The sequence below is a fragment of the Hydra viridissima genome, unplaced genomic scaffold, assembly GCF_058129835.1.
Source record: "Hydra viridissima isolate aposymbiotic clone 2 unplaced genomic scaffold, HvirCarnegie_v1 scaffold_4, whole genome shotgun sequence".
NCBI lineage: Eukaryota > Metazoa > Cnidaria > Hydrozoa > Anthoathecata > Hydridae > Hydra > Hydra viridissima.
In genome coordinates this window covers 13,361,437-13,386,279 of record NW_028324303.1, presented here as the reverse complement: position 1 = coordinate 13,386,279, position 24,843 = coordinate 13,361,437, and the positions used below count along the sequence as shown (strand labels likewise).

General features: G+C 32.5%; 3 protein-coding genes and 1 long non-coding RNA gene across 5 annotated transcripts; 3 read left to right on the top strand and 1 right to left on the bottom strand.

The window, feature by feature from the left end:
* The first annotated feature begins 39 nt into the window (after positions 1-39).
* On the top strand, positions 40-5,388 carry LOC145183512 (MAPK/MAK/MRK overlapping kinase-like). 2 transcript variants are annotated; one of them, XM_090086338.1, is made up of 14 exons: positions 40-249; positions 510-624; positions 743-832; positions 1,170-1,240; positions 1,498-1,576; positions 1,745-1,793; positions 1,997-2,082; positions 2,181-2,273; positions 3,541-3,642; positions 3,840-3,965; positions 4,085-4,132; positions 4,389-4,482; positions 4,706-4,882; positions 4,984-5,388. In XM_090086338.1, the coding sequence occupies exons 1-14, from the start codon at positions 243-245 to the stop codon at positions 5,068-5,070; spliced, it is 1,224 nt and encodes a 407-aa protein (XP_089942464.1). In that variant the 5' UTR covers positions 40-242; the 3' UTR covers positions 5,071-5,388. The 2 variants fall into 2 exon arrangements, with proteins under 2 accessions (XP_089942464.1, XP_089942463.1); XM_090086337.1 differs by having other exon boundaries at positions 50-249; positions 4,389-4,503.
* A 3,236-nt stretch (positions 5,389-8,624) lies between these two features.
* Positions 8,625-11,750, top strand: LOC149889986 (uncharacterized). Its single transcript, XM_090085888.1, has 4 exons — positions 8,625-8,949; positions 9,194-9,352; positions 11,140-11,328; positions 11,471-11,750. Exons 1-4 carry the CDS (start codon positions 8,841-8,843, stop codon positions 11,473-11,475), a joined length of 462 nt encoding a protein of 153 aa, XP_089942014.1. The 5' UTR covers positions 8,625-8,840; the 3' UTR covers positions 11,476-11,750.
* A 430-nt stretch (positions 11,751-12,180) lies between these two features.
* Positions 12,181-14,241, bottom strand: LOC149889985 (uncharacterized). The gene is made up of 3 exons (XR_016452005.1): positions 14,148-14,241; positions 13,374-13,476; positions 12,181-13,286 (listed from the first exon to the last, which is right to left on the bottom strand). It is a non-coding gene; the product is annotated as an uncharacterized LOC149889985 (long non-coding RNA).
* LOC149889984 (uncharacterized) lies at positions 14,217-18,203 on the top strand. Its single transcript, XM_090085887.1, has 2 exons — positions 14,217-15,527; positions 15,653-18,203. The coding sequence occupies exon 1, from the start codon at positions 14,269-14,271 to the stop codon at positions 14,905-14,907; it is 639 nt and encodes a 212-aa protein (XP_089942013.1). The 5' UTR covers positions 14,217-14,268; the 3' UTR covers positions 14,908-15,527; positions 15,653-18,203.
* The last annotated feature ends 6,640 nt before the right edge of the window (positions 18,204-24,843 follow it).

Below are 24,843 nucleotides of genomic sequence, written 5' to 3'. Positions count from 1 at the left end.
GCGCAGCTCTAAAACTTATCTTGTTGAGTTTGGTTGCTAGGTTGCAAATAATTGCGTGTGAAGTTTAAAATTTTGTATACAACGCCAAACACTTTTTAAAAGAACTTTAATTTCCATTCAATTCAAAACCGATTACCTAAGTGATATGTGAAGAGAAATATCATGATTTGTATTTTATCTGAATCTGTCAAATATTTATGTTATGAACAAATAAGGAGAACAAATAACTTAAACTCAATCAAATGTACAGTACGTGTAAATATTCTTACTAATAGTATTTTTATTTTCTATTTTTAACAGTCTTTATTTGTAAAAGTAGCATTAGTAATACTAGCAAAAGATAAAATTTTTTTTAGCAGTATTCTTAATTTAAGCTAAAGTTGAGGACTACTCACTCCATCAACCTATGATATATTTTTTTATCTTTTCTTTTAAATTTTTTTTTTCAAGTTTTCTAAAATTCATATTCTTTTAAATTTATTATAAAAAATTTTAATTTCCGATCTCAGAATATCGACTGATTGAGAAAAAAGGCGAAGGTACATTTTCAGAAGTTTTAAAATGTCAAAATATTGAGAGTGGAAACTATTATGCCTGTAAACTAATGAAGCAGCATTTTTCCAGGTGAGAATAAAAAAGAAAGAAAAACAAAAAAAAAAAAAAAATAATAAGAAATTGTTAGTTCTTAGTAGATTAAGAATGATTAATTATTTGGGAAATAATAAAGTTTTTCAAAATTTAGTTATGAACAAGTCAAAAACCTTCGAGAAATTCAATGTATGCGACGATTAAGCCCCCATGCTAATATTGTGGATCTAAAGGAAGTGATTTTGTGAGTTGAAATTTTTTTGTTAGTTTTTTTTTTTTGTTTTTTAGTTGTTTTTTTTTTTTTTTTTGTCTAACAATCATCAGTTTTAGCCGTTAGCTGGGTCTTATATTTTCAAAAAAATATATAGTTTTCTATATATGGGCATAGTCATATAATTGTCTAAACTGTCTTTTAGTTGAAATATATAACTTACACACTCTTCTACACTACAGCAAAATTTCCCAAATCATGAACCATTTTAAAAATATTTTAAGTTTTTTCATTTACAATGTTACAGAAATTATTTAATGATGTATAGTTATAACTAATGTAAATATGTTGTTTTTATATTTGTTTTTAGTGACAGGCAAAATGGAACACTTGCTCTCATCATTGAGTTATTAGATATGAACTTGTATGAATTTATTAAAGGTGAGTTTAATAATAAAAAAAAGTTTGAATTTATACAAAAAAAACTTATTATAAACTTATTGTATCGGAATCTTTAATGGTTTCTCTCATCTATTCTGTTTATTTACATCTTATTTGCTTTTTACTTTTTGTTTGTTACTTTTGATATATCTTTCTTTCTTGTTTAATTGCTAACTTGTTCATTCTATTATTTATTTCCTTTCTTGGTAATTTGTTTGTTAAATTTCTGTCTTTATATAAGAAAATCTATTTTTTAGGTCAAAAGTGTCTACTTTCAGAACCAAAGTGTCAGTTATACATCTATCAAGTATTGAAAGCATTAGATTACATGCACAGGTAATGTTGGGTATAAGTATCTGAACAACTCATCCTGTGCAAAATTTGGATGTCCTTTTGTCTGAACTGTAATAGTAGAATAATGGTGCACAATAATTTTTTAAAAATAATGATTCAAAATCATTATTTTAAAAAAATTACCAGAAACTCATAACAGTACCTATTTAGAAATGGTATTTTTCATCGTGATATCAAGCCAGAGAATATTTTAATGAAAGTAAGAGAAATAATTTATTTACACTTTTCTATTATATCTTAAAAATCCAAATTTTTTTCAGAGGTTCCCAAGGAGTTCTCTTCTATGAACAATTACAGACAATATTAAATACTGAACAATAAATGATTTTTAAAAAAATCACTTTCAAACTTTCTGTTATTTGATACATAACTCAAAAAATTTATGTCTATTGTTTAAAATAGAATGACACAGTGAAGCTTGCTGACTTTGGATCATGTCGAAGTATAAATTCTAAACAGCCATATACAGAATATATTTCTACAAGATGGTTAGTTTATCAATTTTGTTCTACCTATCTTTAAACAAGCTATTTATTTAAGTATTTTTTAAATTTCTACTTTTGTTTTGGGTATTGGGTTATTTCAGGTACCGTGCACCAGAATGTTTGCTTACTGATGGATGGTATACCTTCAAAATGGACATATGGTCAGTAGGCTGCGTGTTCGCTGAAATTCTAAGGTAAAATAAATTTTTCTATGAGATATTCACATAAAAATCTTAGTGAGTTTCAGATAATGATCTCTTTTTTAAAAAAAAAGATCATTTAGAGCGTAAGATTAATTTTTCTAGATTTTGTATTGCTTCAGTATATTAACAAATTTTAAATAAATTTATTTATGACTACTAACTACTTTCTGAAACCCTGCTAAATAAGTTTTTTTTTTTTTTAAAAAAAAGTAATTCTCAAATTTATTGACTTAAAGGGTAAAATGCATTAGCTGTATAGAATTTAATCATTCATTACATCCATTTCAACAAAGTTGCATCATTTAAAACCTATCAGTACCAGCTCAGCATTTTGAATGTAAATAGTTTCTCATTGAGCAAAAGATCTGCTTGACAGAATTTGTTTTCAAAAATGCTGACTTGAAAGTACGGCTAAAATTGCTCTTAAATAGTTAGCAAATTAAATACTAAATTAAAACTAAATAGAATAATATTAAGTGTTTCTTTTCCTATTTTTTAAATATTTGCATCAAAAAATGCAGCTCTTATCACAAATTTTTTGTTACAAACTTTTGAGAATAAAAAATTTTTTTTTTCAATTACATTAATAATGAAAAAAAGTTAATTACAAGTTATTTAATTTTAAATTTCTTCCACAAAACTGAGTTTGATAAAACTCAGTTATAGGCTGACATAAATGCATATCATAAAATGTCGCAATTCATATTTTTGAATTTTAATAAGGATGCTGTATTACTTAAGAATCATTTTCATTTTTCGTTTACAGTTCAATTACAATCCTTCCCTAAATGTATAAAAAGTTGGCTCATTTTACTTGGGTTGCTCAAAAAATGATAACCATTTCATAAGTTGAGTTATGATAAACAATTTTAAAAAGGTGTATTCCATATATTTGAATGATAAAGTCAGGATGCAAAGTAACAGTCTTTGATAGGTACATATCAATAGAATGTTGTTTGTTAAAAATCTCTGATAGGTACACATATCTTTAAAATATTGTTTGTTATAAATTTTTGATAAGTATGTATTTCTATAAAATATTGTTTTTTGTAAATCCTTGATAGGTGCGCATATATGTAAAATGTTGTTTGTTGTAAATTTTTTTATATGTATGCATATCTATAAAGCATATCTGTCTATTTTTTTGATTATTTTTAAGAAGTTTTTTTATTTGTAAGAACTTGTTATTTTTGAGATTATTTTAAAATAAACTTAATTTTTTTACTATTTATATTAAAACTGTTTAACGATTTCTAAGCATGCATCCATTGTTTCCTGGTACCAATGAAGTAGATCAAATCAATAAAATACACAGTGTATTAGGAACACCCTCAGTAGAGGTTCTCTGTAAATTTAAAAAGTAACTTGTTTTTTGATTCCTTTGTTTTATAATTTTTTTTTAAAACTTGCTATCATTGTTTTATAATTACTTTGCATGTTGCTAGCTTTAAATTTTTTGTTATTGGTTTTATTTTAGTTATTTATATATCTTGTATCAGTAAACAATTAGCCATCACCATAATTTTCAAAAAAATTGTTTTTGTTTTTTTTAATCAGATCAAGACATATTGATTTTCAATTTCCTACGTCTATTGGTTGTGGTATTAATGTTAAATTATATTCTTTATCAAAAAAGGCTTCTACTATGATAGAGTTACTTTGTAGATATGACCCAGATGATAGGTTAATACAGTTTAAAGTTTTCTTTTAAAGTTTGTTGATAAAATGTTAAAATAAATATTTATGTAACTATTTATAACTATAAATTATTTTGAGTTTTACAAATACTTCATTATTTATAGACCGACTGCAAAGCAGGTTCTTCGGCATAAATACTTCAAACAGTTAAGGTATTAAAATAAAAGAAACATTTTTAGTTGGGTTTTATAATTAATAAAGTTGTTTTTAACGGTGTTGGTAGTTTTAACAGTGATAGTAGTCAATTTACCAAATAACAAAGGCTTCCTAGTTTGCAACTTTAGGTTTATATTAAAAATATAGAATTTAAAATCCAGTTACTTGTTTGTACATAAAACTATAATGGTGGTTTGGTTAACATAACAAGTTAGTTTATTTTTTCTTATAATTTCTTACTTTTTGGATAAGGGATGAAGATAAACACAAGAGAGCAATTTTGAATGTCTCACATAACCAGTATCAACATTCTAAAGAAAGGTCAGAGGGAGATCAAACTTTTATGGTAAAAAAAAATATTCACAAAGTAAATTTTTGTGATTATTTAAATATTGTACATAATCTATAAAATAGTTACTGCGTAAAAGATCAAACGGCCTTAGCAATTTTACAGAAAAATTTTGTAAAAGTGGTAGTTAATTTTTTAAGAGGGATTAATTTTAATGAGAAACCCTAAATGTTATTTTTACAGGAGTTGCACGGGGTAATAAATTCACTTTTCTATTTAGGATTCCAATCTTGTTAACGCTAATCTCATAATTTTGTCTCCGCTTGTTACAAAAAAGACATTACACTTGACGAAGTCATCGCCTAATACAACGAAAAATACATGCAATTCTCACTGCGTACAAAATGTGCAAGCTTCGGGTTTTCCGCCTATTTTAAACAAAGTGGAGACATCTAAGGTAATTTTAAACTGTCAACATTCTATAATGCTTTTTCATATCTAGTTTTCCCAATAATAATGCTATGCTTAATCAAAAACAAAACGCGTTTTTTCTTACAGGTGCAAAAACAACAAAATAGAGCAGTGTTGACCACAAACTATTTGTTTCCTTCATTAAACTTGCTCTATCATCCTAGAAAACATTGATTGTTATTCCTCCGTTGAAGAATATTCCACAAGCATAGAGAAGTTATACGTGACTGAATGTGCATCAAAACTATTTGCCTATGACTAAAATAAGTTATCGTTAAACAGTAAATATTTATATGCATTATTTGTTTTCCACTAGATCGCAATATAATTAAGTTACTATTCTAATAGTTCAAATCCTTTGCGTAAAGAATGTTTTGTTACTCATGCGTTCGATTATATTATCTGTTACATTTTATATATTATATTTACTTTTAACTTTTATAAAGTTATGATCTGCTGACTTTTCATGTTAGAACAAATGAAGTTTTAAAACCTTTCGCTTTGATGGTCGAATTTGTTTGATATGCTTACTAACTTGTCAAACTAGTTAGTAAGTATATCAAACAAATAAGGTGGAAAAAAAGTATCATTTTTATAGTGTTGGATTCTTTAAGTGGGTTTCCAAATTTAATTAAAGTATTTCTAAATTTCAGCCGAAAAAGGTTGGGTTTTTTTTGGGGTGGAGGGTGGGGTGGGGTGGGGGAGGGGAGTGGAATATGTGGTTTCACTTTAAAAGGGGACGCTAAAATACTTAGTGTTTTGAGCTACGATATCGTTAATCGTTAGGTAAAACACCCGTTCGCCAATTTTTTCGGCTTTGTCCCATATAAAAATTATTTTCTCACTCCCTTTTTGATAAATTATCGATCTCGAAGTTTGATCGTATAGAGATAAGATTGCTCTTTACGATACCCTTAGTACGAATGACCTCCGATAATAGAAGGGAGCTATAGCCCCCGAAAATCAAAAACGGTGGCTACTGGCGTGTTCCCTATGTTCGCCTTCCACTTTTTTGAACTTCCGTCAGTGTTTGCCAATACGTTTTTTTTTAAAAAAACATATTCTTTCAGTCGTTTTTTGACTTGAATGCATTTAAAATTTATAAAGACAAACAAAAAAAAATGATATCTAAAAAATATTTATACATTTGTATGCTTTGTAATTTAAAATTTGGTTTTAATCTTTGTTGCACCTGCTCAATGACGTCGTATCACCTGAAAAATAAAGCTAAATTTAATTAACACATTTTGTATCGATATTGCAATTAATTGATAGGCTTGGCCTAGCCCAAAGCTCTAGCTATTTTTATGTTACGTTATAAAAGAACAGATAGGTAGTTAGACTTTAGCTAATTTTAAGATGTTCTTATCAGAATAAGAAGTACATTGCACTAATGACTTTCTTTTTAGGTTTATTCTTAGTTTTAGCTGATGACATTAGCTTCCTTTTTGCCACCACTGGTAGGCCTGGGAAATTTTCTTTTGAAAAATACTCATTAGAATTGGCGAGGCGGAAAGCGTCCACAACCTTCGTCCAGCCACTCTTCACGGGGCCAAATAGTCCCACGCCGAATGGCTGCATGAAATGAGTGTTATTAGGTGGAATGTGGATATAAATTATTTAAATCTGCTAGCTTCTTTACTAAATGAAATTGTATTCAACTTTCATGTTTGTTGGTCCAAGTAATAACTTTTCTTTGAGTATTATTATCTGTCAGCCACTGGTGAAAAGCATTGCAAAAATATTCATAGAGAACTTTATGATTTATATAGCCCTTCGCAGATTTACCAATAGCCGCTAAATTTGGAGGCAATGACTGGTATACAGTCATATGGATTCTCTGGTTAGCATATATAATAAGAGGGGGAGGAAGAGATCAACAGTACCAACATTTGCTGTAATAAAAGTGCAAAGAAAATTGTAAAAAAAAACTAGTAGGCTAAGCTATCATGCTATCATGCTAAGCTCTCATGCTAAGCTATCACCCAGTGTTTGCCATGCGTCCTAGTCTTCGCCACTTGGTCACTAAAAAACATGCAGAGCAAAAACTAATTTCTGGAAAGTTCAGAAATTGCATCTAAAAAAAGTTGATGTTCTCTTTATAACTGAAGAAAATTTGAAAATTGTTACTATAAAAACTTACTAGTAGTCGCCATCGTTGATTATTGTCATTTTAATTTTTTATAAATTATAATACAACACCGTTTTTTTGTTTTAAGATTAATTAAAGAAAAAGTTAAAGTAACTAAATAGTTATGATATATTTTAAAATTAAATCATTAAATAGTAGTTGTCGTCGTCATATAGAAATCCTTTTTTAATTTTTTGATTAATAATATTATACATATTTATTTTCTATTTTCAGACTTTCTTAATAGGGTTTAAACAACATTAAAACCAATTTTACATTTAATACTTGGTACCAGGCTACTAAATTTAAACTTGCAACTATTATTTAAATTTCAAATATTTTATTTAAATAACTAAATTAAAGGTGAATAAAAAAAAGTTGTAGCACATCTAGAACGGCTGCTAGAGATGGATATACTAAAGAACATAATAGCGAAGGTTGCTGCAGATGTAAAGAGGTAAGCTTAAACCATATTTGGCTTTAGGGAATGTCACTTAACCTTTTACTATCTAAAAACCTTTGCTATAAATTCTTACTATCTAGGTAACTACTTACTTTATTTATTATTTCTCAGCGTTGTAAAAAGGTCAATTGGTGCATCAAAGCATTATTGTAATTCTTGAACAACCTTGAGAGACAAGATTTGTGAAAAAGCTCCTATGGTCAAAAAAATGGGCCCCTGCACTTTTTTGATCGAAGCTGAGGAGTAAGTATTGGTTAACTATATAATCAGTACACAAAAGAGAGCTTATCCTGTCACCTAAGACACCATCATGTCACTTGTGTCTCGTCTGTTGTCAAATGAAGTTTAATGGGGAAAATAAACAGGGATAGACCTTATCAATTCGGTAGAACAGGGTCGTTAAAACCTGGAGATAAATGGTTATGTGTCACAACAAGTATTTAAACAGTGGTTCGTGGACATTAGAAGCTACTTGGCGGAGAAAGACTCAGGATATCCTATATGAACACAAGCGCAATTTTAACTTTGATGAGTCCGGGCTTCAATTTTCACCCTAAGCTGGAAAAGTGTTCGCTGAAAAAAGATCAAAAAATGTTCCTCATGCCACGGTAGCTAAAGACAAAGAAAGAATTACAGTTTTTGGTATGTAAATTTACATCTTATTTATTGCTTACCTTTCTGTTATTTCTTTAATTCTTTTATTATTTATAATACAGCAATATAAATTGCTTTTAATTTTACATATCTTAGAAGGTGTTTTACTCTAGTTGTTTATAAATGGTATAGCAGATTTTCTGTTTCAGTAATCTTAACCGAGTATAAATTGGTATCGGGTAAATGTAATAATACGTATTTTAACAAAATGCAACAACCTATTAGGCCAATCTAGCGACGGCTTATATTTCTCCTTAAATTTTATTTGTTTTAGAGAGTTGCGACAAATTTGTGTTTTATTTCTTTTGACTTAAACGAGATCAACTGTTTTTAAGTATTTATTGATTTGTCGAGTAATAACAAAATGCGGATATGCGTGACCACAACCATGACCACAACCGTGGTCAAAAAAACAAATGAATTTATGTTTGACGTCATTGTTTGGAACAATCACGCAGAAAAAAAATTAGTCATAGCAGAACTTACCATAAAATACGTCCAAATGGTATTTTGCGTTCCACCGTTAAAGTAGATTTCGCTCAAAGTTAAGCAACGTTTTAAAAATTGTGTTGTTTAAACAATCTTTGTCACATGAGACTCGCTTATTAAGGATATTTGATGTAAACTTATTTTGTTTGTGACATTTGCTAGAAAATATTTTCGCAGTCTTGATAAAAAAAAAAAAAAAAAAAAGAAATGAAAACCTTTGGATTTTTATTCTTTTTTGTGCTGTTTGAGATTGCGATATGTTTGCGATGTCAACAATGCCAGCCATCCAGTTGTCGTTTTCTTCCCGAATGCAAAGGTAAGAAATGTTAATGCATTAACAAGTACCGTTCAATCTCGATAGATGTTTGTTTAGATATTTGGTTCTGTACCAAAACATACGATCTACTGACAAATTTTAAATTCACTTTTAATGTATTTTAAATATATATATAAAAAAGAAATTTTTAAAAAGATTTTTTTTTTTTTTTTTTCTTTTTTTAAAAAAAACGGCATAAAGTTGTTAGTTTTTCATAGTATGAATCATATTTGTTTTTAAAAAGGTGGGTATGTTAAAGGATTGTGTAACTGTTGCTACACTTGCGCCAAGCTTGACGGAGAACAATGCGGTGGAATATGGAATATATACGGAAAATGTGGTGCAGGTTTAATTTGCGCTAGAGATAAACTGCGATCCAAGGGTGTTTGTGTATCAACCAACAGTAAGTTTCTTGTACTAAATTTATTTTATGCCAGAAGAAAATAAACAAAACGTGAAAATTCTTTTCTGTTATTTTTCTTATTATTTTTACTTAAATTTGCTGTTAGTGTCATTTGAGAAATAAAAAAATTCACTTAATGTTACAGATGACTACAATGTTAAAGATGACTACAAAGCACAAACTTATACTTATGAAACTCTTTTTCGTTAGCGAATTTAACTTCACTAAAAAAAGGTTTTTTAGCAAGTAAAATAAGAAGTCTCATTGATTTTATTGAATTTTGGAGCATTTTGCGTATAAGCAAAATGAGCTTTTCCGCTTTAAGTTTTGTTTAGAGGGGTTTCATGTAAAAATTCACTAACTTTCTGATCAATTTTTTTTGAGTAATCATTTGGTAAGATGTACGAAAATTTATCTGATATATATCAGTTCCTGCTATAAAAAATAGTGGTAAGAGGGGAATACATTCACCTAAAGTTAAGTAAAAAAAGTTCTCTCTTAAACGTTTTATAACAGGTTGACTCCTGAATGAATTGCGTGGACAAAGATGACGCAATGGAATGTCATACCGGCTTTATTTGATATTTCTTATTCAACACGGTGTTATCATTATCAAATTTTAGATTTATTTCAAAAATGATGCCAAATTCACTAGAGATTTAAGAGGAACCTAGAGGATTAAAGCATTTTCCTTTACTCCTGTAAGTTCTCCATCCGCCAAATAAATGTATTCCAGGGATTTTTAGTTTTTAACAATAGGTGACTGCAATTTGGTCCGCAGGCCGTAAGTTATACAAATATAACCAAAAAAAAATTTTTTTTTTCAAAATATAAAAATATGTTTTGAACTATGTTGTTAAAAATATATTTTAAACAAATAAAAATATATTTTGAACAAATATGTTTAAGATGTTTTTCGAGCCATTCAATATACTTAAATTCATACTTTAGCACATTTGGAAAAAGGTTAGAAGCCTTTGTTGTTGGCGGTTAATGAATGCTTCAAATAATTTTAAATTTTTTTGAAGGACAATAATTAATGAGTCGGAGAGGAGAAGAGAGGGGGACAGAAAAAATTTACATCTTTTTAAGTTTTTATCTCAATAAAGATTTTTTTTTTTGTTTTCACATGCCGATAATTCTCCACATATTGGATCTTACATATTTAGGTGTATAAAAAGAAACACAAAAATTTTTATAAAGAAAAGACCCAGTTTAATGTTTTTTTAATATGAAATAATATTTAGTTGGGAAAAGGAGAATTTTAACCCAAACAATTACCTCCCCATGAATGCGAGTTGGTACCAGTACCGTAGCGATGAAAGCCGAGGGTCTTGGCCTCATTTTATAAAAGGAAGAAATTTTTTTAATTCAAATGAAAAATTAGTTTCTTAAGATTTCGAATTCCTGTTTCTTAACCATTAACGCGAGTAACTCTAAAACGTTCGAACGCTATTTAATCTTGTTGCTACACAACAGCGTTACATTTTTAAAGATTTTCTATTTTTCACATCCTAAAACGATTTTTTTCAGGAGCGGATATAATTATAAATACAATAGGTTGTCGGGAAATCTTCTTTTATTGAGAAATGCTTATTCCGATTGTTTTTTTTTTTTAATTTTCCGTTTTCTTTAGTTATGGTTGCTCAATAGAGAAAAATACTTGATTGCAAGTCAACATCAGAAATATATTTGATGAAAATTTATTTATATGGAAAAAAAAAAAACATTTCATAATTGTGGTCACACTTATAAAAAGTTTAACACGTGAAATCATTTTTTTTCAGCGTCTTTCCTCAGCACACAAAACAAATGTACGTTGCCCCGAGAGACTGGTCCGTGTAAAGCAATTATAAGATCTTGGTATTACGATTCTGTGGCTAAAACTTGCAAAAAGTTTATATACGGTGGCTGCAAGGGTAACCAAAATCGATTCAAAGGAGAAAAGATCTGTTTATTGACGTGTGCTGGAAAGGGTGAGATTACACTTGTATCTGGTTTTAAGAACTTATTAGGAAATGAAAGAAAATAAGAATTGCATTCAACCAACAAAACTATATGTCGTTATTTTTGATCATCATTTCAACACTCTATCTATTTTTTATTTTTTTTTTACAGATTGAATTTTGAATAAATGAAAAACTTTCCTAAAAGTCTTCAAACGTCTCCAAGTCTCTTGAACGAATCAACATACCTCTTTTGTGTTGCTGATAGAAATCTACGTTTCTTACCTCTTATGTGTTGCAGATAGAAATGCTATAAAAATAATTTTTTACTTTACAGAAAAAAACATAATACGAGTAATAAACTGTCAAATAGATCAATATTAGAATTTTTTAACGGTAAAATTATGTCAATCGATGGAATTATTTGGTTAAAAGTACTAACTTACACAAAATGTTGGTGATAAAATTTTCATAACAAGATTATTTAAAGAAATTAAAAGTAAAATAGTATCAAAGCGAAGCATATTTGGGTTTATTAACTTTTTCGTACTTTGTCATTTGCAGAGAAGAACATTTTTTTCGTCGTCAACTAAAATAATAATGATGTTAATTGTGCTTTATACTCAAATTAAATTTCCCACTAATCATAATGGTATTGTTACTACAGTTGGGTTCCTAGAGGTCTTGCTTTTATAGAGAAGAGCATATATCAAACTCGTTTAAGTTCATACTTCAATTGCCCTTTCCTGCGTAAAAGAACACGTTTGCAAGCTAATATAGAGATACTTGTTAGTTTACAAACGTTTTTATTTTGTCTGATAATTATCAAATAAAGTCAAAAGTTGAATGTTTTTTTTTATAAATAAAGAAAAAACTATTATATTTTTTTAAAATAAAGTATTTATTTTTGAATAAAAATTGGTTATTTCCTATATAAAAAAAACTCCATTATCTACAATAGATCTCAATTTCACGTTTTACACCTTTCGTCAGTAAAAATATCAAATCAATCTCTTTTAGTTTTAATTTAATGCGATCAATCAAGCCTTGCTCTGTTGAAGCTTGCCAAACTCCCTAATAAAACATTTGCGCTAAATGTCCCCAAAAATTTTTAGTTGGTTGTGCTTGAGGCACGCGGTGGGTTGGATTCCTTCTCAATATAATTGACTTCCATCTAATTTAGAAAGCTGCTAGATTAATAAGAACTCACTAAATCTGGTGAGTTAAAGTCGCCATGATACTTTGAATGATTGGAAGAAGTCGTTTTTCTAAGTATTCATTAACATCGATTGATGTATTGATTGCTACAACCTTAAAATAACTAAACAATGGCTCGGACATACCAGATCAGATACGGTTATCTACGTTGATAATTTTTTCAGAAATTTCTTCAAAGCGAGCACTTTTTGTGCATGGTTCTTTTTAGTATCCACAATTAAAAGTCATGTTATGACTTGTAAAACAAAAGTATTTTTCATTTACGATAACTGGAAGTGATTTTGTATTATAGAAGTGGTTAACAAGTTTTCTGCTTCTTTTGTTTGCTTTCTCTGGTCCAAGATCACCAAGGTCAATTTTAAACAAAAAAAGCTCACACTTACAAAAATTAAATTTCATTTATAAATTCATGTTTTTAGTTTTAAAAGACACATCTTTACTTTAAAAACATGAATTTATGTTTAAAAAACGAATTTTCTTTAAATAGAAGACTAAAAAAGCAAAATAAAAACAAACCGCTCATAATGAAATTTTTTAAAGCGTGTTTTTATTTTAAAAGTAGGAATTGTGGTTTAAATAAAAAGTTATTTTAATTTAAAACATTCATAAACATAAATACATATTACAACATAAGAAATTTTCTAAAATTTACAACTTTACGTATCACGCTTACATAGACTAAAATAAAAAATTTGATCTGCCATTTTTTTAACTATTTTGGGTGAAACACCCGGTGTTCGCCATGCAACTAAGTCTTCGCCACTTGGTCACTAAAAAATATGCAGAGCAAAAAACAAATTGCTGGAATTAACAAAATTACTGGAATAGTAAATTGCTGGAAAGTACAGAAATCTTACCTAAAAAAAAATTTGATGTTCTCTTTATAACTGAAGAAAATTTGACTAAAGCAACTTTGACTATCGACACATAATTTTTTGGATAAAAACTGTCCTAAAAAATCTTAATGAAAAATATTAGATGACAAATAAAATCAAAAACTTGACAATTGTAACTATAAAAATAAAGGCACAGAATTTCTTAGAAAAAACTGTCCGAAATTCCTTAATGCTTAATGACAAATTTTAGAAAAACTTTAAAGCATATAATTGAATAATTATGGTATATTTTTAGATTAAATCATTAAATAGTAGTCGCCGTTACATAGAAATATTTTTTAAATTTCTTGATTAATAATATTATTCATGTTTATTTTCTATTTTCAGACTTTCTTAACAGACTTTTTAAACTTTTTAAAACCAGTTTTACATTTAATACTTGGTAGCTTAGTTGGTAACTAAGTATACTTGGTATGATAAACTTGGTAACTAAGTTTAAACTCGCTATTATTACTTAATTTTCAAATATTTTATTTAACAAATCAAATTAAAGATGAATAAAAAAGCTGTAGCACATCTACTAGAGATGGATATACTGAAGAACATATGGCGGAGGCTGTTGCGGATGTAAAGAGACTACTATAAAAGGCCGATTCTGGCGCATTGATACCGTAATATATTGGGGGGTTCAATGTTTTTTTCCAAGATGGCGGATGTGTAAAGAAGTATAAAAATAATCATGTTATTTGTGTATCCTTTAAGATGCCTAAAGTTTTTAAGATTCAATTTTCTTACCTTTTTATTTAATTTTCTTAACATGTGATTTAAAAATTTCTTTTCTTCTTAAAAAATGTTTATAGCGAGAACAAAGAATGCAGGTGAAGTGAAAGCGTTGTTTGATCTTTTGTTCAAAAATATGAGGATGGTGTGTTTGCGAATAAGTAAAGAAGGTATAAGTGTGCGAACAAAAACAACGATAAATTTAATGTTTGAGGTGGATCTTTTTACAGATCGTTTTGATGAGTACGTGTTTGAATTTGAGGAATCGTTGAATGTAGGTGTTGAGAGTTATGTGAGCAAGGTGTTTAAAACGGTGAAAAATGGAAGCGAGTTGACTTTGTCGATTTTGAGTGCGGGAAGTTTGGAAATTGCCGTGAGAACTTTAGACCAGTTTGCGTATAATATTAAGGTGGCGACGGAAAGCGTTCAAAACGTGAGTTTGAGTGAGCGCTATTCTTTTTGTTCAAAGAGAAGAGTTTCGGCTAGTAGGTTTAGTGAAATGTGTAAGATGGTAAAGCCGACATCGGAATTTAGAGTGTGTTTAGAGAAAGGTGTGTTGATATTTTCAATGGAGACAAGCGGTGTTATTAGTGAGAGTTTTAAGTTTGGAGAAGAGAGCGATGATAAGAAATTGGATTTGGTGCGTAAGTCTGATCAGCTGTATCGGGTTTCAAAAATCGTTTCTTTTTCTAGCGTGTTGGATGTATATGTGGGAGAGACGTTAATGATTTCGTCTGAAGGAGAAATAGGAATGATAAAGGTGTATTTTCTATGATTCTGGTAAATTATATGATTTTTTATTCTTGTTGGATAAAAAATTTCTTCGATAAATGAATTCTTTACAAAATGGAGCCTAAAATGGGTATGCTATTGAAGGGTGAATTGGGACCGAGAAGTAAACCAATACCTGAGAATTGTTCTTCTTCTCCAGAGCCAATACGATCGTATGCTTTTTTATTCTTAGATTCTTTAGAATCCTGGAAATTCTTCGAATTTTTAATGTAGAGTCCATCGCCTTGAGTGTTTCCAGCCCAATGGTTTAGGTATATACCTGATCCTAATCTGGATATTTTTAGTCCTTTTCCGTCTTTTTTTAAGTAAACGATACCGCGCCCAGCGATTTTGTCTACCATGCCAGAACCGGCAGAGGCTCCAACACCAGAGAGTAGTCCAGTGGCAAGAGCATGAACGACTTTTGTAGCGATGGTGCTTCCGATCATACCTAGTAAAGGTAAAAGGGCACCGATGAATCCTCCTTCTACTTTTGCGTTGTGCATGAGTTGTTTTTTGCTGAGTTTGAGAGTGACGCCTTTTCCAGCTTTATATGCTTTTGCAATTTGGTTGAGTTGGGTTTGCGTGACAGCAAGAACATGTTCGCCGTTCAAGTCTTGATGAGTAAGTTTTATGCTGGTTGCAGTTTTATCATGCAACGCTTTTTTAATTTTGTCGGCTTGACCTTTCGAAATGTTGAGACTGATCTTTTGATACATTTTTAATAGAAAAGGAAAATTTTTTTTCAGATTCTTTGAGATTTATCGACTGAAAGCGCTTCCGGAGAAAAGATCGTGTAGAGTGGATGAGATTTTTTCTCTGATGTGGTATCTGACAATGATGTCTTCTCCTCTAAAATCGATCAAATGATCATCTTGATCAACGATTTGTGTTTCCATTCTTGAAATTTTGCTAACAACGATGGGAAGGTAAATGAGGTGAAAAGGTTTTTCAACAATTTTGGTTCCGGGTTCAACTTGTGGGTAAAAGGAGTAAATGTCGTTTGTTGTTCTTCCGTCTAAATAAGACGAGCCGATAATGTCGTTGGTGACTCGAATGACTGCAGTTTCTTCAATTCTCACGATGTTTTCAGACTCGTAAGTGTCGATGACGCTTGTGACTTTATCAGGGTCAACAGGGTCTTCTTTTTTTTCGACGTAAGTGTATTCGTTTCTATCGAATCCGAGGAGTGAACCTATGCTGTTATTGACGTTGAAATCAACCCAGTATTTTGTCGTTGCTGTAGGCTTTCCAAATTTTAATACAGCTTTTAACGAAGACTCGTTTGCTGTAATGGTGACTCCGTCTACTCTGTACAAGTTTCCTGTTTGCTTTTGCATTTCATTTTGAAGGTACTCGTTGAGCTGGTTGATTTCGTAGGATCCTTCTTGAATGTAGATGGTGTAACTGTTCGATCCAGCGTTTGGGCTGTATCTGAAAACGTTATTTTTAGAGGTGATGTTGGGGTAGCTTCGATAGGTTTCGAGTCCTACAAGAGCCATTTCGTACTGCTTGTTTAAATCCAGCTCGATAGGTCTTTCAAAGTATGTTTTGATGGAGCTGTTTGATACGGTGGGAAGATCTTTTTTAGATTTGGCAAGCAAATAAAATCCAGACATGTTTTTTATACGTTTGGAAAATAAAAATCGTCCAACCCGCTTCGGTATTTTCCATGGTCTTTTTTGGAGGACAAATCAATGACGGCAAATCCGTGAGGTTGAGACCAGCAATACTTGCAAAACTTTTTAAATTCTTCTTTTTTCATGTCGCTGGAAACGTGATCTTGATAAATGTGGTTGATGTTTTTATCGTCCTGAGGAAAGATGCAAATAAAGTTGGCATTTTCTCTGATGGTTTGTCTTGGGAGTAAGAAATAGTTTTGAGAGAGGTAAAAGCAGTCCACGTTGGAGTGTCTTCCTCGGATGTAATATTTTTCGCATTTGTTTTGTTTGGTGAGTTGCAAATCGTCAAAGATCATCAAACTGTTTTTGGTTGAGTTTAAGGATTCAGGTTCAGGCACGTCTTCTTCACTTTCGAAAAATTGACATTCCATGTCTGTTTCTCCGTCCCATTCTTTTGATATTTCATCAATGACGTCTTCAGGACTGGAGTTTAGCTTTTCAATTTGGCTTTGAATGTTGAATAATTGTAGAATGAGTTCTTTTGGTAGTTTCTTCTCAAAGGCTTTTTTGAGTATTTTGTATTCGGGTTGGAAAAGGGATTTGCCAAAGACTTGCAAGTGGTTATAATCCAGCCATCCAGGTCTAAGCAATAAATTGAGCAGCAAGGTTGTTTTTCCGCAACCGGACTTTCCGACGATGATTCCTCGAATGCTTCTTGGCAAAAGCTTGTTGTTGTATCTTTTGGTTTTTCCGATATTCCATGACAAACCAATGACTTCCATTTTGTATTGAGATAAAAAATATTTTTCTTGTATTTAAAATGTACTGCGTTAAATGCAAAAGAGAAACTGAAATCATTCACTTGAAAAAGGAGATGACAAAAAACAATAGACCTATGTTGAAAGGGACTTGCGACTCTTGCGGAACAACCAAATGCAAGTTTATTGCTAAAGAAACAAAAGGAGGTGATTTGGTGGAATCGATTAAAGAGCTGTCGAGAAAAGTGAAGCTTCCATGGGCAAAATTTCCAGGAGAAATGCACATTCCTGGGATGAACTTTGCAGGGCCTGGAACCAATTTGGATAAGAGACTGACTTCTACAGACATGTATCAAGATTGGAGCAAGCCGGTAGACAGAGTGGATAATGCAGCGTATCACCATGATTTGGCGTATAAATATTTTAACGACCGACAAAACAGGAATGTGGCAGATCAAATGATGCTTGAAGAAATGAACTCCATTCCAAACCCCACTCAAAGAGAGATTAACGAAAGAAAGCTTATTACGCCGGTTATTAAAGCCAAAGCTAAATTTGGATTGGGAGTTGTGAAAAATTCGAAGCGATCTGAAGGATCTAAAAATTCGAAGAATTTTCATGGGTTAAAAGAACCTAAAAAAAAAAAAATGCCTCTGAAATGGACGGATCAGCTTGCAGAGGAGCTTCATAAACCGGTTATTCGTCATTTTAAAAGAAGAAGGGTGATTGTGAACGACATCGATGAGATATGGGCTGCAGATTTGGTGGACATGCAATCGTTTTCAAAATTCAACAACGGTGTAAAATATTTGCTCATGGTGATTGACGTGTTTTCAAAGTATGGATGGATCGTTCCGTTAAAAAGCAAAACAGGCTTTGAAGTAGCTGAAGCGCTAAAAAAGATTTTTGAAAAAAGAAAATGCGCCAAACTGTGGGTAGATAAAGGAAAAGAATTTTACAACAAGCATGTGAAAGCGTTGGGTGTTCAATTGTATTCCACTGAAAACGAGGAAAAAAGCTGTGTCGTTGAGCGATGGAACAGAACGATGAAAGAGAGAATGTTTAAATATTTTTCAGCCAACAATACCAATAAATACATTGACGTATTAGATGAGATGGTGGAAAATTACAACAACACAAAGCACTCTTCCATTAAAATGACTCCAGTGGAAGCTAGTGATGAAAAGAATAAAAGTAAGGTCTGGATGAACCTGAATGGTAAACAGAGAGAAAGAGCAAAACCGAAATTTTCTATGGGTGACAAAGTGCGAATCACAAAAAAGAAGTCTCATTTTGAAAAGGGGTATACACCGAGATGGACTGAAGAAGTTTTTACCGTGTCAAAAGTTCAGTAAAAGGATCCTCCAACGTATAAAATCGCTGATGCTAACGGTGAAGAAATTCAAGGTACTTTTTACGAGCAGGAGATGCAAAAGACGCATCAGGACATATTCAGGATTGAAAAAATCGTTCGAAAGACTAATAAAAAATCATTGGTCAAATGGTTGGGATATCCAGACTCGTTTAATTCGTGGGTGGACTATAAAGAGTTGATCAGTTTGCTTTCGAGCGACATTGGTCATTTTCTCAACAAAATAAATTTTCAGGTCCATTAAAAAATGAGCAAGATGATGGTTTTGTTTGAGCCCTTTATAAATGAGTACCTTAAGACGGAAGATTACGAGGAGTCGTATTATTATTCGCCTTATGAAGAAAAGTACCATTACAAGATTTACAGCTTTGAAAATGATTTGGATTTTACCATTATTTGTCGAATGGATGAATATGAGTTGAAAATAAAGTGTGGAGGGATTCGTTTTGAAAAAAGTGGCATGCGGCTAGAGGATATGTTTGAATATGCTAGAAGAAAAATAAATAAAGTCAAAGAGCAATCAAAAGTGTTGGATCTAAAAAGGATTTTAAAAAATTTCTTTTCCATTAAAAAAGATGAATTTCGTGACGATTGAGAATTTTGACGAGAGTAAATTAATAGCCGGGGAGATTTACGCAGGCACAAGACCTATTCAGTATCAAAAGATTCCGTTGTATTACGAGTATGACAATGGAAAAGGTCCTTTTATTTTAAGAACCCCCATTTTGTATTCTTTGGGTGTGTTTGAGTGTTTTGATCCAAAGACAAAAGAGCTGACTGGATATTCCATGTCTTTTGTTGCTCATGACGATAAAAAGGGATCAGAAGAAGAAAAGTTTATGGAGGTGACTGAAAAAATAACAAAATTTCTTCGCGAGCAAGTCATTCTTAAGACAGCCTTGTTGAAAAAAGGAGGAAGAACAAAAAAGATCATGACAGAGGATTTGTCCATTTTTAAGAAAAAGTCAGAAAGTTCATCTTCCATTTTTTTCGGAAAGATGTATAGAAAAGAAAAGAACATCACTTCTTTATTTAGTAAAAAGGAGAACAAAAAGATGGTTAAAGCTGATCCATTGGAGTATATTCGTCAAAGGTGCTTTGCTATTGCGTCTTTGAGAATTGAAGGTGTTTTCATTGGATCGCAGGTAGAGTCGATTCAAGTCAAGCTTCCAGAAGTGGTCATCACTAAAAATGCTCCTGTTTTGGTTCAAAGCATTATAGATGATTTAGATTTAGGTGAAATGGAATCTGATGAAGAAATGATATAAATAATTTTTTTTCATATAAAAAAGATGTCGATTGAAAACACCTTCAATATTGATGCAAAAGATAAAGACGAAAAGACAGAGTTGCACTCGGCATGTGAAAAAGGTCAAATTAGTCTTGTATACTTCTTCTTATTCGCGGCGAAAAAAAGAGCTGATGTGAACGCTCGAGATGATCAGAATAAAACACCGCTGCACTATGCTTCTGGATATCACATTGTTGAATGGCTTTTGGAAAACGGAGCCGACCCAAACGCTCGAGATGATCAGAATAAAACACCGACGAACTTGGCATTACATTCATCTACTATTAAAAGGCTGCAAAAGGGAGATACTTTGGATCCATAAATGATTTTTAGATTCTTTGAATCCGTGGAAATTCTTCGAATTTTTTAAATTTTGCACGAATTTAAAAATGATCAACGTCGAAGGAATAACATTGCCAAACGAGGCCTTGACCAACTTTCAATTGGAAAAAGCTGCGAAACAACTAAAATTAAAAAACTTTCGAGGCGTTTTTGAAAGAGACACATTGCCGAAAAAACCGAGAAGTAAAGAATGTGGCATTGTGAATACGAGAGACTCAAGCACTGGAGGATTTCATTGGGTGTGTTGGTACAAAGACGGTGATAAGAAATGCAGCTTTGATTCTTACGGTCAACCTCCTCTTGTTGAATTGGTAAATTATTTAAAAAGTCCTGTTAATTACAACAGCGAAAGAGTGCAGTTTGGTAATACCTCTTATTGCGGTCACTTGTGTCTTTACGTCTTGAAAAAATTAGATGAAGGTCTTGACTTTCAAAGCATTATTAACACCTTGTGGTGATCCGTGGCGCTTAGACCAGGTAAAAAAAAAAATAAAATCTGAGGCATATAAAAATGATTGACAAATTTAGTAGATCAGAATTGGGTCGTTATTTATACAACCCTTATTCAACCTCTCTTTCAAGCGATCTACATGTCAGGACAGATGGAAACAGCACCATCATTGCAGACTTGGATTTCAACTCTCACAAAATCATCAACCTGGCAGAACCAACCACTTCGCACGATGCTGCCACCAAAAATTACGTGGACACGCATGCGTCAGGTGGAACTACTGTGGGAACCGCGGATTTGGATTTAAATTTTCACAAAGCGATCAACTTGAACGAGCCGACCAATCTTCACGACGCTGCCACTAAAAATTACGTCGACGTCAGCTCAAGCATGTGCGTTAAAACAGATGGAACGAGCACCATCACTGCTGACATGGATTTAAACAACCACAAATTACTCAATGTGAAAGATCCAACGGCTTTAAAAGACGCAGCGACAAAAAGCTACGTCGACACAAAAGTGGCATACAACAATATTTCATACATCGACATCAACATGACATCACACAAATTGACCAATTTAGCCGAGCCCACTTTATCCTCAGACTCAGCCACCAAAAATTATGTGGACACGCACGCCGGTGGAACTACAGTAGGAACCTCCGACTTGGATTTGAATTCCCATAAATTGATCAATGTGCTCGATCCGTCAAACGCGCAAGATGGAGCGACAAAAAGTTACGTCGACTTGTTGTTGCAAAAATCGAGCTTGACCAGTGTCGTTCCAGGATCCAGTTTCACCAGTTTGGGGTTTAAGTCTCAGACGGTTGCAGCGTTAACCACTTCTCCTGTGTTTGCGTTTTCCGGAAAATCTGGAGTGTTGAAAAGGCTGTGGCTGGCTTTATACAGCACCTCTGGCACAAATATTCCTGGTCAAGTTTTTATTCGAATCTTTACAGACGGAGAAATCAATGTGGGGAATTATGCAGAAACAACGGAAGGAATTGGAGTGGACACTACCGGTCTTGCCACCGATTTGCTTTTTTCACCATTGGGAGGAGCTTTTTACGCCAACTCTTTGCAGGGATGCAACATGTTTAACACCACTTCCTTGGGAGGATACTTGACGTTGGACATGCCTTTCAGAAACGACGTCTCCATTCAACTGGTTAACAAAAATGCCACAGCCATCACGTATTGGATTCAACCGTTCATTTCAACTCTTGCTTCTATTTCTGCCTCCATCCCTCTTTTCAAACTTTACTGCAAATCGTTCCGCTATTTAAACACAACATATGGCAGCGAATATGTTTTGATGAACACCAACGGGAAAGGAAACGGAGTCTTTCTCAAATACATGAGATTTCACATCATCGGCGCTTCTGGAAACTGGTGGGAATCCAGAGTCAGAATGTACGACGGAAATTTACCTCCCGGAAACGGTACCGTTCTCACTCCTTGGACTCCTTACAACACCAATAATTACACCTACTTTCCTGGTTACGACGGTGACAGCACATGCATCTTTTCCTCCTCTGGATTGGAAGATTTTTACTTGTCGTCGTGGAACGGATCAAACTTAACCTCGTTCAACAACAAATCGACGGGACTGCTTTACCAATCCACTGCATCCATCGGTTCCACTACAACCATTTCCTTTTACAGAAATTTCGGAGAAGCAGATTCCATGCCCAGCGTATCAGCCGGAAGAAGGCTCGTCGTCACGCTCAACTCTGGCGACGCGCAAGTCGGACAATCCGGAAGCTTTTACCTTCTCCTCGGTCAAGCATATTATTACGCATAAAATAAAATAAATAAATTTCAACACAAATGAAAATGTCTGAGGATCCAAAAAGGATATTAAAAATCTGTGATAAACTTTTGCTGGTAGCGGAGATTAAGGATCTTAGAAGTAAAAAAGAAGACGAAGAGGATGAATGGAGAGAAAGATTGAGAAAAAAGTTTCCTTTACTGTTAAAAAGATAAGAATCATTTGTATTGACGAGAATAAGTTGAAAGGCACCGTTTATTTTAACGATCGTTTGGATCATCCTCCTAGACGGCTTTGTCGTCGTTCCAGATGTGAAATACTTGCTCAAAGAGACATTAAGTTGAACCGTTTATCCAAACAGACGATTGTTTTTATGTTTGGGATTAAAGTGGATAGAGGTGTTGCTTTGGTGAATTTGAGGCATGAGCTAAATTTAAAGCTGAATTATTTCAACCACTTTTTGCTTTTTTCAGAGTCTGTAGAGAACATCTTCATGGAAATTTATAACAGAAGTGACAAGGACGTCGTGATTAAAAAGGGAGAGAGCCTTTGCATCGTGAATTTCTTTTAGTTTCTTGGAAACCATGGAAAATCTTGGAAAAAATTTTTTATTTCTCCTTAATAAAAAAAATGGATATCAACAGTTATAAAGAAATATACCACACTCTTCCAACGGCTCCTGTGGATGATGGACATGTTTACCGTATTCAAAAAATAAGTGAGATCCAAAAAGAGATGGACAACGAGAGGAAGAAGAGAGTTCATCTCAGCAAAAAGTACCATCGCGTTTTCAGGATCATTTCGAATGTGGACAATACGATGCAGGGATTGTGCATAGCATTGGGTGCGACTGGAATTGGTCTTTTGTCTACGATTATTGCAAGTCCAGCAGCGATTGCGTGTGAAGGGGTAGCTATTGGAATGGGTTTTTTATCGATTGTCGGAGGTCAAGTGAACAAAAGAATGGCTTTGAAAGCGGAAAAGCATGAAAAGATAAAAGTGCTGGCAGAGTCAAAATTGAACACGATCAGCGAGCACATTTCCAAAGCGTTGATGGATAATAAAATAAGCGATTCAGAGTTTCAGTTGATTCTTGGCGAGCTTCAAAAGTTTAAGACCATGACGGAGGAAATACGAACCAAAACCGAAAACGGAATAGATGAATTGGCTAAAGAGAACTTGATCCAAAAAGGTCGAGATGACGCGATTAAAGCGTTCAACAATTTTTATAAAAAAAATTATTTTTTTCCACGGATTCCAAGAATCTAAAAAAGGATCTGAAAAATAATTTCTATCGTATTTTAAAAGCCATGTTTTTTTTTAAAATACAAGACCCGAACAAAAGAGATGAAATTGTGAGAGAGATTAATGACAGAAGAAAGAGGATTTATCAGAACAGCATCAACGACAACATTTTAGATGCAAATTTTCAGACGGATGTGAGAAAGCTGTTTAAGCCTCTTATTCAAAGCAACGAAAAGACGCTCAAAAAGATAAAATCCGAGGTTAAAAACGAGGTTAAAAAAGAGGTTAAAAACGAGGAGGTTAAACCCGAGCCTTTTTTAGAATCAACAGGATCTATTTTTCCTGAGGGTGATCAGTTTATAAAAAGTTTGTTTGATCTGGACACAAGAGCAAAATTTAAAAGAAGCTTTAAGAACAAGTTTGAATTGAGCAAAAGCGATGGTCAATATACGATTGGAAAAATGGGAGTGATGTTTGAAGGAAACGATATGATTGTTGGAGGCGAAAAGTATGAAGGAACAAAAGGTCTTTGGGATCTCATGACCAATCCAAGCGTTTCAAAGAACGTGACAGCAGAAGATGTTACTAATTACTCGAAAATTTTAGTAGAGAGTGAGGCTGTAAAGTCGGATGCGAGGTATAACAAACCCAGAGCTTCAGAGATTGAAAAATACAATCAATTCATCATCCCTATTGAAAATGAGCTGAAATCTCACAAAACGGCTGAAGATCCTGTTTCAGCTCCTACTAGTCACGATCTTCAAATGCTTGATCGAAATCTTGCTGAAAAAGAAAGGAAAGAAAAAAAGAAACTGTTGAAACAGGATTATCTAAAAGCCATGGAGATACTTGAAAAAGAGAAAGATAAGATGAATATTGATCGATACAATAATATTAAAGCTCACATGGAACAAAAATACAAGAAGAGGAAAAAAGGTTTAGGAGTGATCGTTCTTCCTAGCAATCCGAATGCGTTGGTGGAAAAGCTTGAATTGAGTGTGGCTGCTTGTCGTGCTGGGAATACGGGATCGAGAAATGAAGCTGTGAGCATTTGCGATGAGTTGTTGAGGCAAAAAGTGATTAATAAAA